Source organism: Alternaria arbusti (genome assembly GCF_024043155.1).
Source record: "Alternaria arbusti strain BMP 1465 chromosome Unknown scaffold_21, whole genome shotgun sequence".
NCBI classification, from domain to species: Eukaryota; Fungi; Ascomycota; class Dothideomycetes; order Pleosporales; family Pleosporaceae; genus Alternaria; species Alternaria arbusti.
The window spans coordinates 375,502-387,545 of NW_026249961.1; the positions used below are offsets into that span (position 1 = coordinate 375,502).

A 12,044-nucleotide genomic window follows, 5' to 3' on the forward strand; every position below is an offset into this window, starting at 1 on the left:
CAACAAAAGCACCCCAGCTGACTACAACGGACTAATCATCTCTATATTGACAAAGCATATGGGGCTTTGCTTCATTCAGTCATGTCGTATCCCTCGTACGCCGTACTAGCGCTGGTACCTGCTGTCGTGTGGCTGCTGTACCTCCAGATAAGCCAATGGCGCTTCAAGAGATTCGCGCACATCCCCAGTAAGCTGCCATCGAGTTTTCTCTTTGGCCATCTCGGCCATATCGCGGCAGAATACAAGACCATAAGTAGTACCGCTCATCCAGGTAGGATCTACATCCCTCTCCATGGTCACCACTAATAGCAGCCAGACTATGTGTTTGAAAACATATGGAAGGCTCAAGGCAGCCCAGAATACATGTTCTTCGATACGAGGCCTGTACAGCTTCCGCTTCTCCTCATTGCGTCCCATGCGATGGCGGAGCAGATCTCCAGAGCCAGCAAGACGCAGCAGTACAGCGTTACCAAATCCCCGACTCTTCAAGGGGGCATGGGGGACCTGATTGGGAGGTATTCCCTGATCAGCGAGAATGGCGAATCCTGGAGAGGGCTTCGCAAGACGTTCAACCCAGGCTTCGCGCCGCAGCATTTGCTTTCGTTGCTTCCTGTTATGGTTGACAAAACGCAAACGTTTATGAAAAGGCTGGACGCTTTGGCAACCTCCGGTGTCGCGGCCGAGATGGACGGGTATTGCACTGATGTCACGTTTGATATCATCGGCGGCTTAGTTACTAATATTGATTGCAAGGCCCAGGGCGACCGTGAACATGTCCATCCCATCGTCCGAGACTTCCGCACGCTGAAGAATGTATATGCTGGGGACAATGGTCTTATGGCATCCTGGTTGAACCCGGTAATGCTCGCCAAAAAATATATCTACAGCCGACGACTGGACTCGGCCGTGAAGGCGTGTGTCGTGGAGAAGTTTGCAGACATCAAGTCAGCGCGACATACGAAGGAGAAGAAAGACCGATCGGTACTTGCGCTAGCGCTGGAAGGTACTGATGAACTCACTCCTTATATCCTGCAAAGTACTGCGGATCAAATCAAATCATTCCTTTTCGCAGGGCATGATACGACCTCGATTCTCCTACAGAGGTTGTTCTACGCCCTCTCGATACACCCGGATCGCCTCGCGAAGATCCGCGCGGAGCACGATGCCGTTTTCGGTGACGCAGAACCACACGATGTATTCCTCAAACGGCCAGATGAAACTATGAAAGCGCTCAAATACACCTCTGCATGCATCAAAGAGGCTTTGCGACTGTGGCCCCCAGCAGCTTCTGCCCGAATGTCTCACAACAACTTCAAATTGAGCACCTCGGACGGAGAGGAAGTGCTTGTCGACGATTGCGTCATATACATCTGCCATCATATCATCCAACGAGACCCCAAAGTTTACGGAGAGACAGCAAATGAGTTCGTCCCCGAGCGCTGGGTCGGCGACTCGGATACAAGCAGCGCTTCTACTGAGGTCGACGGATCGACCACGGGCGATAGCAAGATCCCCATCAGCGCATGGAGAGCGTTTGAGCGAGGACCTCGTAATTGCATTGGTCAAGAACTCGCCAATATGGAAGCCCGAGTCATTCTCGCATGTGTGATGAGACGATATGACTTTGTCAAGGTTGGGCTTGGAGAGATTGAGACTGATAAAGCCGGTCAGCCTATCATGGACCAGATGGGCAAGTACAAAACCAAGTCCAAGTTGATCAACGTAAGCTATCTTATCGTCCGTCGCAGTGATTACGAGACTAACTTATGAACAGACGATGTCCATCACCTCGCGGCCTATTGATAAGACCGTCATGCGTATCAAGTTCCGCGACTCTGTGAGGAAGTAAGCCACGAATTCTGATCCTGTTTTCTCGTAGCTCTGTTTCTGAAACCTTTCGATGGTATTGGATTTCACGGCGTGATCAGAGTACATGAGTTTACCTATCTATACTGTAAATTTCGTTTTGTTCTCCTCTGCGCAATCTTGTGCGATTTTCCGCACCTCCTCTTCGCCTAGCTCTTCAAATATATCGAATCCCCATCGCGACTGCACATTGAAACGCTTGTGTCTCTCCAGCCCGCTCAGCTCATCGAATGCATCTTTCGGTAGCTCTTTGACTTGCATGTTGCTCTTGATCCTGCTGGGTGTAACACTTTTAGGCAGCACCACAGTGCCGCGCTGAATGCCCCAACTCGCAAGTAGCTGGCCGCCGTCCATGCCCAATCTTTGCCCCACTATGCCCACAAGCTCGTCGTCGACTGTGCGTGGCTCTCCCGTCTGGTTGTTTCCGAGGGGTGAATAAGCTTCGATGAGAATACCTTTGCTCTTGCAGAAGTCGAATAAGGCAGGCTGTTGGAGGTACGGGTGTGCTTCGATCTGGTTTACCGCCGGCACAACATCGGTCTTGGAAAGAAGGTCATTGAGGCGATTGACGGTGAAGTTAGATACGCCAATAGCGCGTACCTTGCCAGTGTCGAGCAGCTTCTCCATGGCCTTGTAGGTTGTGGCAGGGTCGATGTCGGCAAGGTCAAAGACGCCGCTATCACACAATGGGAACCACTTCCCTGTAGCACCGTTGAAGGCACTGTGATTATGTTAGTACATTGTGCGTGCGGCGAGACAAGATATGAACATACACAGGCCAATGCATCAAGAACAAGTCCAGGTACTCGACACCAAGGTCCTGTAACGACTTATCGAGTGCTGCCTCTACATCTTCGGGTGCATGCTTGGTGTTCCAGAGCTTGCCAGTGAGGAAGATGTCGGAGCGAGGAATACCGCTCCTCGTGATGCCATCACCCACTTCAGCTTCGTTGCGGTAGATGGCAGCGCAATCGATGTGACGGTAGCCTGCTTTGAGCGCTGTCTCGACGGCGCGCTCAACTTCACCAGGCTTTGCTTGCCATGTGCCGAAGCCCACGGCCGGTATTTGCGCGCCTGTGTTGAGGGTGAAGTGTGTGGGGAGAGGCATGGTTGCTGTAGCGTGACGCGATACTATAACGCCTAGGTGGGATCAGATGGGCGGGTTTAGGGGTATGCAGTATGATGCAGAGATAGTGTGCGATGTCTCGACAGGACGCACTGCCATCTGGTCGATATATACATCCATAGTAAATCTTCCATGACTACCTAGGTACCGAAGGCGCGAGGCTGTCGGAACACTGTCGGAACCGGAGACGGAGAAGGCATCATCAAATGACCACACCAGGGCAAGGACAGGACCCAGCGGGATGCGCGGCACTACATCCTGTGATGACCTCCAATTCGTGCAGTGGCTGGACTAAGGCATCCGGGTTCCGTCAAGTGCCTCGGGATTGCAATGGGGAGGTTGGCGAGCGGAGCTAAATTATCCGCACGGATTCTCGGAAATGTGCCCGCCTCTTTCTCACTCCGCCATGTCAAACACACCCAGCAACACGGCGGTACCACAGAAGCGGAGCCTTGATGTCGCGCCGGGCACCAGCAATACCAGGCAACGATTGGTGAAAGTCACGAGAGCATGCGATGTGTGCAAGGCGAGGAAATCAAAGTGCTCCGGCGACCAGCCGTGTGCGAGCTGTATCCGCCGGGGTCTAACATGCCAGTACGAAGCCGTCTACCTGAGAGGCAAGGTAGTCTCCCCGCGCCCTTCTGGTCCCGCCGTTGCTAGCCCTCAGCGTACCATGTCTGTTCCAGGCTATCCTCATGCTATACTTAGTGTCGCACCAAGTATGGCTGTAGGCAGCAACCATCGCGTTGGGGAAGAGACGGAGCCTCCTTCGCGAGCTTCCCCTGGACTTGAGATCGCAGCTGGGCAGTACTCTGACTCAACGTCTGGTCTCTCATTCTTGAGTCGTGCATGGCGGCGCATCTCCAACAAAGAAAGCAGTCAAGTCGTGATAGGCTCCAACGAAGACCGCCAACTACTCATGAGTGCTGGTGACAAGCCCTTCCTGGAGAGTGGCCAACTGCAGATGCCATCCCTGGACCGTAGTCGCCAGCTTCTTCATCTATATTTTGATGTGTGCATTGCGACATATCGGCTGTTACACAGACCAACTGTTGAATGTTGGTTAGAAACTGTGTCTAAGAACGCAGAACTCAACCAAACCCTCTTTCATGGTATGTATCACTCTGATTGAAGACCCTTTTTAATTTTACTTACAATACCTCTTGTTGTAGATATTGGTCGTGCTAAAACTGCAGTGGTCCTGTCTGTACTAGCCATTGCCTCGTTTCATGAAGAAAAGACGAGCAGCGAAAGTGGTCCTTCACCAGCACCTCAAGCCGACATGCAGTCACAGAGTGACATGCTTTTTTCTGAGGCATCCCGACTTACACAATCCGAGACTGGTATTCCAAAGCTTGAGTCAGCTCAATGCAGGCTTATACAGGTCCTGTACCTTCTCATGTCATGTCGCTTCAACCAAGCGTGGTATACGTTTGGCCATGCCCTACAGATTATTTCAGCGTTGGGTTTGCATCGCAGAGACGATCGTAAACGTCAAGCTAATGCCCCCAAACGCGACTACATAGGTGAACAGTGTAGAAAGCGCACATTTTGGGTGGCTTATACGCTGGACAAATATCTTGGTGTCATATTCGGGCGGCCCAGACACTACCACGATGAAGATATCGACCAAGATTTCCCCGACGCTGTCAATGACGAAGACATGACCAGCACCGGTCCAAACACTACGAACACAGACGACTGTCACATAGAATCGCTCGTGTATCATGCGCGGCTGGCACAAATTGCTGAAAAGATATCCCGAGAGGTGTATTCGATCAAACCAGTACGTTAGCAAATCACACCCTCCAGCTCAACCTACTGATCAATCCGTTATCAGGTGCCGGATCAGGTCCGACTTGCAGCCTCTCATCGCCTTGGGGCAGAGTTGCGCCAGTGGAAAGCATCGCTACCACCCTTCCTTGGCGCCGTCAACCCTAGCAGTCTCATTCCTACGTTCCGACGGCAGGCAACCGCACTCAAACTGTCATACTGTCATGCTGTAATTCTAGCCCATCGCCCGTTTCTCCTCAAGAATGCCAGGCGTAGCAATGTAGAGATGACTAGTCTTGCCCAAGACAGTCTCACAGAGTGCATTGCAGCGGCAAGATCAGTGTTGGAAGCAGTTGATCGTATGGCGCGGGAAGGTCGGCTGTTCCATGCGTTTTGGTGGACCCACTACGTCTGTTTCTGTGCTTTGGTAGTGGTCTATGTGTGGGCTATTCAACAGAGTACCCATGCCACAGCTTCAGCTGAGGATCCTCGCGGTATCCTAGATCAAGCCGAGAGCTGTTTGCAACATCTCGCCCAGGCAACAGCGTCGAACTCGCCCTCGCGACGATACAGCATCATCCTGCAGGAACTCCGCACAGAAGCAAAGAGAAAAACAGCCATACCACATCGGGAGCCAGTACTAGCATCATCAGCTGCCGTCAATGGCGGAATCCCACCGCCTTTGGATGGAGATGCGATACAGGAACCGGATTTGCAAAACTGGCAGCCACTTTTTGGTAGCCCGATGGACATGACCACGCCAGGGTTGCAGAACTTTCTCGATGACTGGCAGACGACTGACTGGCTTGACCTCGATGCCTCTGCTTTCGGTCCTTTTCCCGAAGTGGACGATATATCAGTCTGGGTCAATAACGCATCGTGATGGCTTATGTGTTCCTGGAGTTCACGGACGCGAGACGGAAGATTGATGTTGAAGTATACAACACACTCAAGGTTATCACATTTGTCAAACAGAAGATATGTATATCTTCAGGGTAAATTTTAATATTGAATTGACCGTAGAATACCCGCGGTCACTGAGCTCACGAGAAAGCTCCGCGGAACTCGATGCTCGGTCTACGTGCGGCATCGATCCTTCGGCCGCTATCGAACGTTTGCAACTAAAGCTGATGACCTTGCTTTACAGAGTGTACCGGAATAACGGCGACTTGTCTCCCATGTTCAAGAGCTCCTGGTCCGTGTACTTCGCCCGAATCTCGTCTTCACTAAGCTTCGCCTTCTTCGCGTTGCCCCACTTGTACGACAGCTCCAGAAGGAAAGCGACAATAAAACCGGTCGCACCAAACGCGAGCGACAGTCCGAAGCCAGTGTAGTACTTGGGCTTCTCGCTCTCCAGGTACATGTAACTGCCGATGACGCCACCGATGTTACCGACGCAGATGTTGAAAGCAACGCCGATAGCACGACGGGACGATGGAGCAAGGTTGTTGGCTGCCCAACTACTTCCGGCCGGCTGAATGGGGTAGATGCCCATACACGTCAGGATGATAGCGAAGAATGCCGGGCCGATGTTGCCACCCAGATCACCATCGAATGAGATGACTACGGCGTACCCGATGAAGATGAAGGAGAGAGGGATGGCAACGAACGGCAAACGCCAGTAAAACCTGTCCGAGAGCTTCGCAAAGAAGATGGAGCTCAAAGCACCAGCCACATATGGTGGAACCGTCATCAGCTGGGCGTTAGTGTTGTTGAAACCCATACTCTTTGTGATGGTAGGCAAGGTGAACTTGGTCCCTGCGTACAGTTAGCCAGTGTCTGGTCGTGTTGCGAGTTACACATACCATATGAGCATGCCGATATGCAAAGCAGGATGTATGCTTGCATATAGAGGCGCCAGTTGCATAGCACGGCTTTCAAGTCGCTCCACTTGAAGCCCTCCTTTTGCTCCTCTCCAAATCTTCCGCCGTCTTTGATGAATCGTTGGAGTTCGAGGAAGCGGATCTCGTCGGGTTTCAACCACCGTCCGCTCAACGCAGGAGAGTCGATCAGGAGGAAGAAGCACGATACACCGAGGGCGACGGTGACAATCCCCTCCAAGATGAATATCCATCTCCAGCCTTCATAACCCCCGACACCATCCATCTTGGCGATGGCCGCAGCAAGCAGACCACTGAACGCCCCAGATAATGCCGAAGCACAGTAGAAGTACGAGATCCTCGTCGCAAGGTCCTTTGGCATGTACCAGTAAGAGCAGAGATAAATCGCGCCTGGGAAGAATCCAGCTCTGTATCTCGTCAGCACAGAAACATCACGCTGTGGCGTAAACTTACTCGAACACCCCGAGAAGGATTCTTGTAATCAGTAAACCGACGAAGCCTTTCACGACACCCATCATGGTCATGATGATACCCCAACAGACGATGAGTATGCCGAGATAGTACGATGGACGCTTGAACTTCTTCAAGAGAATGTTGGATGGAACTTCAAGAAGAATGTACGGCACGAAGAACACTGATAACACGATGTTCCATTGCACACCGTCAAGACCCAGGTCTGTGACCATGCCCTCAATCTTCGCATTGCCGATGTTCGCTCGATCGATGTGGGAGATGAGGTAAAGGACTGCAAGCATCGGCACCAAGCGAATGTCGACCTACAAATGATCAGCGGGTCACTCGACGCACAGCATCGGCGGTTTCCTTACCTTGTGGATTACTCTTTTCCTTTTCTCTTCCGTGTAGTTGATGTAAAAGTCCGCATCTTCAGGTGCCAGACCCAAAACTTGGAAGTTGTCGATCTTGACGATCTGATGCGGCTTGGATGAATCGATGGAGTCTGCCTTTTCATCGATGTATTGGATTTCGTGTTTGTCCATTGATGGAGACATTGCGATGAATAGAAAAGAGGAATGAAGTATACCAGGTTGACGCGAAACCCGGGATGCGATGATTATCAGCAATGTCGGATGCCACAAGCTTTATACACATGACACTGGTCGCGGCACACCATGGTGATGGCGGTTGGATTGCGGAGAAACATGTGGCACCCCGGTTTTTCGGTTTCCTGGAGAAAGCTAGTTGCGGGGAAAGTAGTTCTTGCACCAAGCCCGATCACGACAATCATCTAATCAGCTCCCTCGCGGATGGTTTTCCGAAGCTAACGAGAATCCGGTCAAATCAAAAGCGTTTCCGCCCCTCGGATGTATGCAGGTATGCAAGTCTCCACCTCACCCCAACGTTGTGGTCGAAACCGGGGAACGCAGCTGCACAGGAAGAACCGACAGATAATAATTCCACGATTATCATCGGTTTTGAACTCAAAGCACAGCCTCTCTTTCCTATCTCTTCGAGCGAGCCTTTGTTACAAGCCACAATCACTATGGCACCAGCGCAGATAGCTATCCCTGCGCCACTACGGCCGTCAACAACACCATCCACATTCAGACATGCGCGAGACGACCTCCTTCAACCGGACGAATCCTCGATAGAAACAGTCGATGCGCTCGTCCGGCATCGCGCGCGTCGTGACCCTCATGTCACCATCGTATCGTATCCGAGCTCTGGGGTTGACTTCGCGGATTATACCATGCAGCAGCTGGACGTCTTCGCGTACAGAGTAGCTCGACACTATCAGACCTTCATCCCTACAAGATCGAGTTCTGCGGAGATGCCAACCACAGTAGCCGTTCTGGGACCAAGTAACATGGACTACATTGTCTCGATGCTCGCGCTTACCAAACTCGGCCATACGGTACTTTTCCTTTCAACGCGTATATCTCAAGCAGCTATCGACTCTCTTATCACCACCACCGGAGCCACCTATCTGCTGGCGGATTCACGATATGCGCAATCTGCAATCGATGCTCAGAAAGCCATACCAGGGTTGCAGATCGGCGAAATTGCCAGGCCTGACACTTACAACTTTCCTGTTGAAGTCCATGCAGACACCCGCCTTGACTACCAACTCGACCATACAGTCGAAGCCTCGAATATCATCTACATTATACACTCTAGTGGTATGTTCTATATGACAGTCTGTTAGTGTTTGAGCTAATGTGAGGAAAGGCTCTACCGGATTACCGAAGCCAATATACCAGCCACAGAGAAGTGCAATCGCCAATTATGCCATTAGTATGGATATGAAAGCATTCATTACCCTTCCCCTGTATCATAATCACGGCATCTGCAACTTCTTCCGCGCGATATACAGCGGCAAATCCATCCATATCTACAACGCCGACCTGCCCCTGACCCAGTCTTATCTGGCTACAATATTGAGGCAGCATAGATTTGAGATCTTCTATGGTGTGCCTTATGCGCTCAAGCTTCTCTCTGAGACAGATGAGGGGATCGAGCTATTGAAGCAACTCAAGATCGTCATGTACGGAGGGAGTGCCTGCCCAGACGCACTGGGCGACCTATTGGTGAACAGCGGCGTCAATCTTGTCGGCCACTATGGGGCGTAAGTTTCATGTGATCACTTACAGCCGAGCCAAGCTTACGATGAACAGCACTGAAGTAGGCCAACTCATGACATCCTTCCGACCTGCCGACGACAAGGTATGGAACTACGTTCGCGAGTCACCGAAACTATCGCCGTATCTTCGATGGGTATCACGCGGACCCAATCTCTATGAATGCACGGTCCTGCCGGGCTGGCCAGCCAAGGTCGCCTCGAACCTACCAGATGGCAGTTACGCCACGAAAGACCTGTTCGAACCGCACCCTACGATTGAGAAGGCATGGAAATACATTGCGCGTCTCGATGATACAATCGTATTGGTGAATGGCGAAAAGTTCAATCCAGTCATGATGGAAGGAACGATCCGGTCCCATCGAGCTGTAACTGAGACGGTTGTCTTTGGTTCAGGTCGACCATACCTTGGCGTTCTTGTTGTCCCAGCAATCGAGGGCATGCCGAAATCGAAAGTCGTGGATGAAATCTGGCCTGTTATTGAAGCGGCGAATCGAACGGCCGAAGCGTACGCCAGGATATCCAGGGACATGGTTCAGATCCTACCATATGGCTGTCAATTTCCGCGTACCGACAAAGGCAGTGTGATAAGGCAACAGTTTTACAAGCAATATGCCAATGAGATTGAACACGCATACGACGCCGTTGCATCAGCTCAAGGAGATCTCAAAACGTTGAATGTTCCGGAACTTGAGGATTTCTTACGTACTGTCCTGGCCAAACAGTTGACGCAGGCAGGCGAAATCGAACGTACAACAGATTTCTTCTCGCTAGGCCTGGACTCGCTGCAATCGATCCAAATCCGGACGGAGATTCTCAAGAACGTCAATATCGGTGACAAGAAGCTCGGCCAGAATGTGGTGTTTGACCACCCTTCTATTGCATCTCTCGCCGCACATCTCGACAGTCTTCGCACCGGGCAAGAGGAACAAGTTGTGTCGGTCACTGCGCAAATGCAAGACCTTATTGCTCAATACAGCAACTTCGAGCCCATTGCTAGACGTCAAGCTGCGCTTACTGGCGCGACCGGTTCGCTTGGTGCTCATGTCCTTGTACAACTACTCTACCGCTCAGATGTTGACACAGTTTACTGTCTTGTACGAGCCAAAGACTACACGACTGCAGCTCGCCGGGTTCGAGAGTCTCTCATACAGCGAAAGTTGTACCACACCCTGTCGCTCTCTGGACGCAGGAAGATACAAGCCATACCTTCTGACTTGTCCGAGCCCCATCTCGGCTTAGACGATACGACTTATGCGCGTGTTGCTTCAGGTCTTACCAGTGTTATTCACTGCGCATGGAGCGTCAACTTCAACAAGAACCTGATGTCATTTGAGAAGGACTGCATTGCTGGTGTGCGTCACCTGATTGACCTTTGCCTGGCTTCATCATCGACCAAGCCTGCATCCTTCGACTTTTGTTCTTCGGTCAGTACCGTCGCACGATGCCCCGATATGCGCACGCCTGAGCGATTAGCCGAGCTTGACTGGGCCCAGGGTATGGGATATGCCCAGAGCAAATGTGTTGCCGAACACTTGTGCTTGGCGGCAGCGAAGGAGACCGGTGTCAAAGCGCGAGTCCTGCGCGTCGGTCAGATCGTTGCGGACACTGTTCATGGCGTGTGGAACTCAACTGAAGCAATACCTCTCATGATGCAGTCCGCTCTTACTATCGGCGCACTACCTCGACTGCAAGAATTCCCAAGCTGGACACCAGTCGACGTTATCGCAAAAGCCGTGACGGAGATCTCGCTCAGCGACGCTGGATCCGTAGTGGCAAATGTCACCAACGCAAAGGCCTTCTCTTGGACCGACGATCTACTTCCTGCCCTTCGAGAAGCCGGCCTTCAGTTTGATGAAGTAGAACCCAAGGAGTGGGTGCGCAGGCTTCGCGAGTCCAATCAGGATGCGGTAGCGAACCCACCTATCAAGCTTGCTGACTTCTTCGCATCCAAGTACGACAAGGATACTTTCGGTCCTTCACGTACATACGATACAACAGTCGCCCGATCTTTCTCGCCTTCTCTTGACACAGCGCCTGTACTGGATGCTGCATTTGTGAGGACGTTTGTCAGACAATTCCAGAACGCTGCCTGGCAGATACGTACTACTCCAGTCGCGAAGCCGACGAGACGCGTTGTCATTGTAGTTGCCGGGCCTTGTGGTAGCGGGAAAAGCACTGTCGTACGACGCATCGACGCTCGCTTCAAAGCACCTTGTATCGAGGGCGACGAACTACACACAGAGGAGGCCATTGTATCGATGGCTGCCGGTACTCCCCTCAATGACGTCGCTCGCGCCCCTTGGCTCGCGCGCGTTAGACAGCGAGCGCTCGATACCGTGACCAAGGAAGGCCACGAGCGCGTATTAGTCTCTTGTTCGGCTTTGAAGAAGTCATACCGGGATGAGTTCCGGGTTTTGGTGGATGAAAAGATACGGGTTGTGTTTGTGGACTTGCAAGTCGAGCCGGAAGAGCTTGTGCGTCGAATTAAGGGAAGAGGTGGTCACTACATGAAAGAGAATATGGTGGAGAGCCAAATGGCCATCTGGGAGACGGCTGATGTATCAGAGACGGATGTGATACCTGTAGATGCTGGACAGTGCGTTGAAGAAGTTGTAGAGGAGATCTCCGGGTTATTGGAGGCGCTCGATGTCATGTAAAGCGCACGCCTCGGGGGCTGTATTATCTTCTAGTCCATACGCGCAAATATTAGAAATCGAGTGGTCCAAATCCTCAGTTGTTCGCATATTGCGATGCTGTAGACTTCACCGCACGTGAGCTAATGCAAGCGAGCGAGCGATTTCAACGACAAATACATAGTCATTCAGAAATGGAGGAAGTA

General features: G+C 51.8%; 4 protein-coding genes across 4 annotated transcripts; 2 read left to right on the forward strand and 2 right to left on the reverse strand.

Moving 5' to 3' along the window:
• Positions 1-81: 81 nt before the first annotated feature.
• J4E86_010375 (uncharacterized protein) lies at positions 82-1,849 on the forward strand (the record flags this gene model as incomplete). The annotated part of the gene is made up of 3 exons (XM_051450874.1): positions 82-187; positions 317-1,722; positions 1,775-1,849. 3 exons carry the CDS (start codon positions 82-84, stop codon positions 1,847-1,849), a joined length of 1,587 nt encoding a protein of 528 aa, XP_051298067.1.
• Positions 1,850-1,947: 98 nt separating this feature from the next.
• Positions 1,948-2,974, reverse strand: J4E86_010376 (uncharacterized protein; the record flags this gene model as incomplete). The annotated part of the gene is made up of 2 exons (XM_051450875.1): positions 1,948-2,587; positions 2,640-2,974. 2 exons carry the CDS (start codon positions 2,972-2,974, stop codon positions 1,948-1,950), a joined length of 975 nt encoding a protein of 324 aa, XP_051298068.1.
• A 2,932-nt stretch (positions 2,975-5,906) lies between these two features.
• Positions 5,907-7,604, reverse strand: J4E86_010377 (uncharacterized protein; the record flags this gene model as incomplete). The annotated part of the gene is made up of 4 exons (XM_051450876.1): positions 5,907-6,523; positions 6,571-7,013; positions 7,060-7,382; positions 7,434-7,604. The coding sequence occupies 4 exons, from the start codon at positions 7,602-7,604 to the stop codon at positions 5,907-5,909; spliced, it is 1,554 nt and encodes a 517-aa protein (XP_051298069.1).
• Positions 7,605-8,107: 503 nt separating this feature from the next.
• Positions 8,108-11,862, forward strand: J4E86_010378 (putative NRPS-like protein biosynthetic cluster; the record flags this gene model as incomplete). The annotated part of the gene is made up of 3 exons (XM_051450877.1): positions 8,108-8,744; positions 8,794-9,190; positions 9,240-11,862. The coding sequence occupies 3 exons, from the start codon at positions 8,108-8,110 to the stop codon at positions 11,860-11,862; spliced, it is 3,657 nt and encodes a 1,218-aa protein (XP_051298070.1).
• Positions 11,863-12,044: the final 182 nt, after the last annotated feature.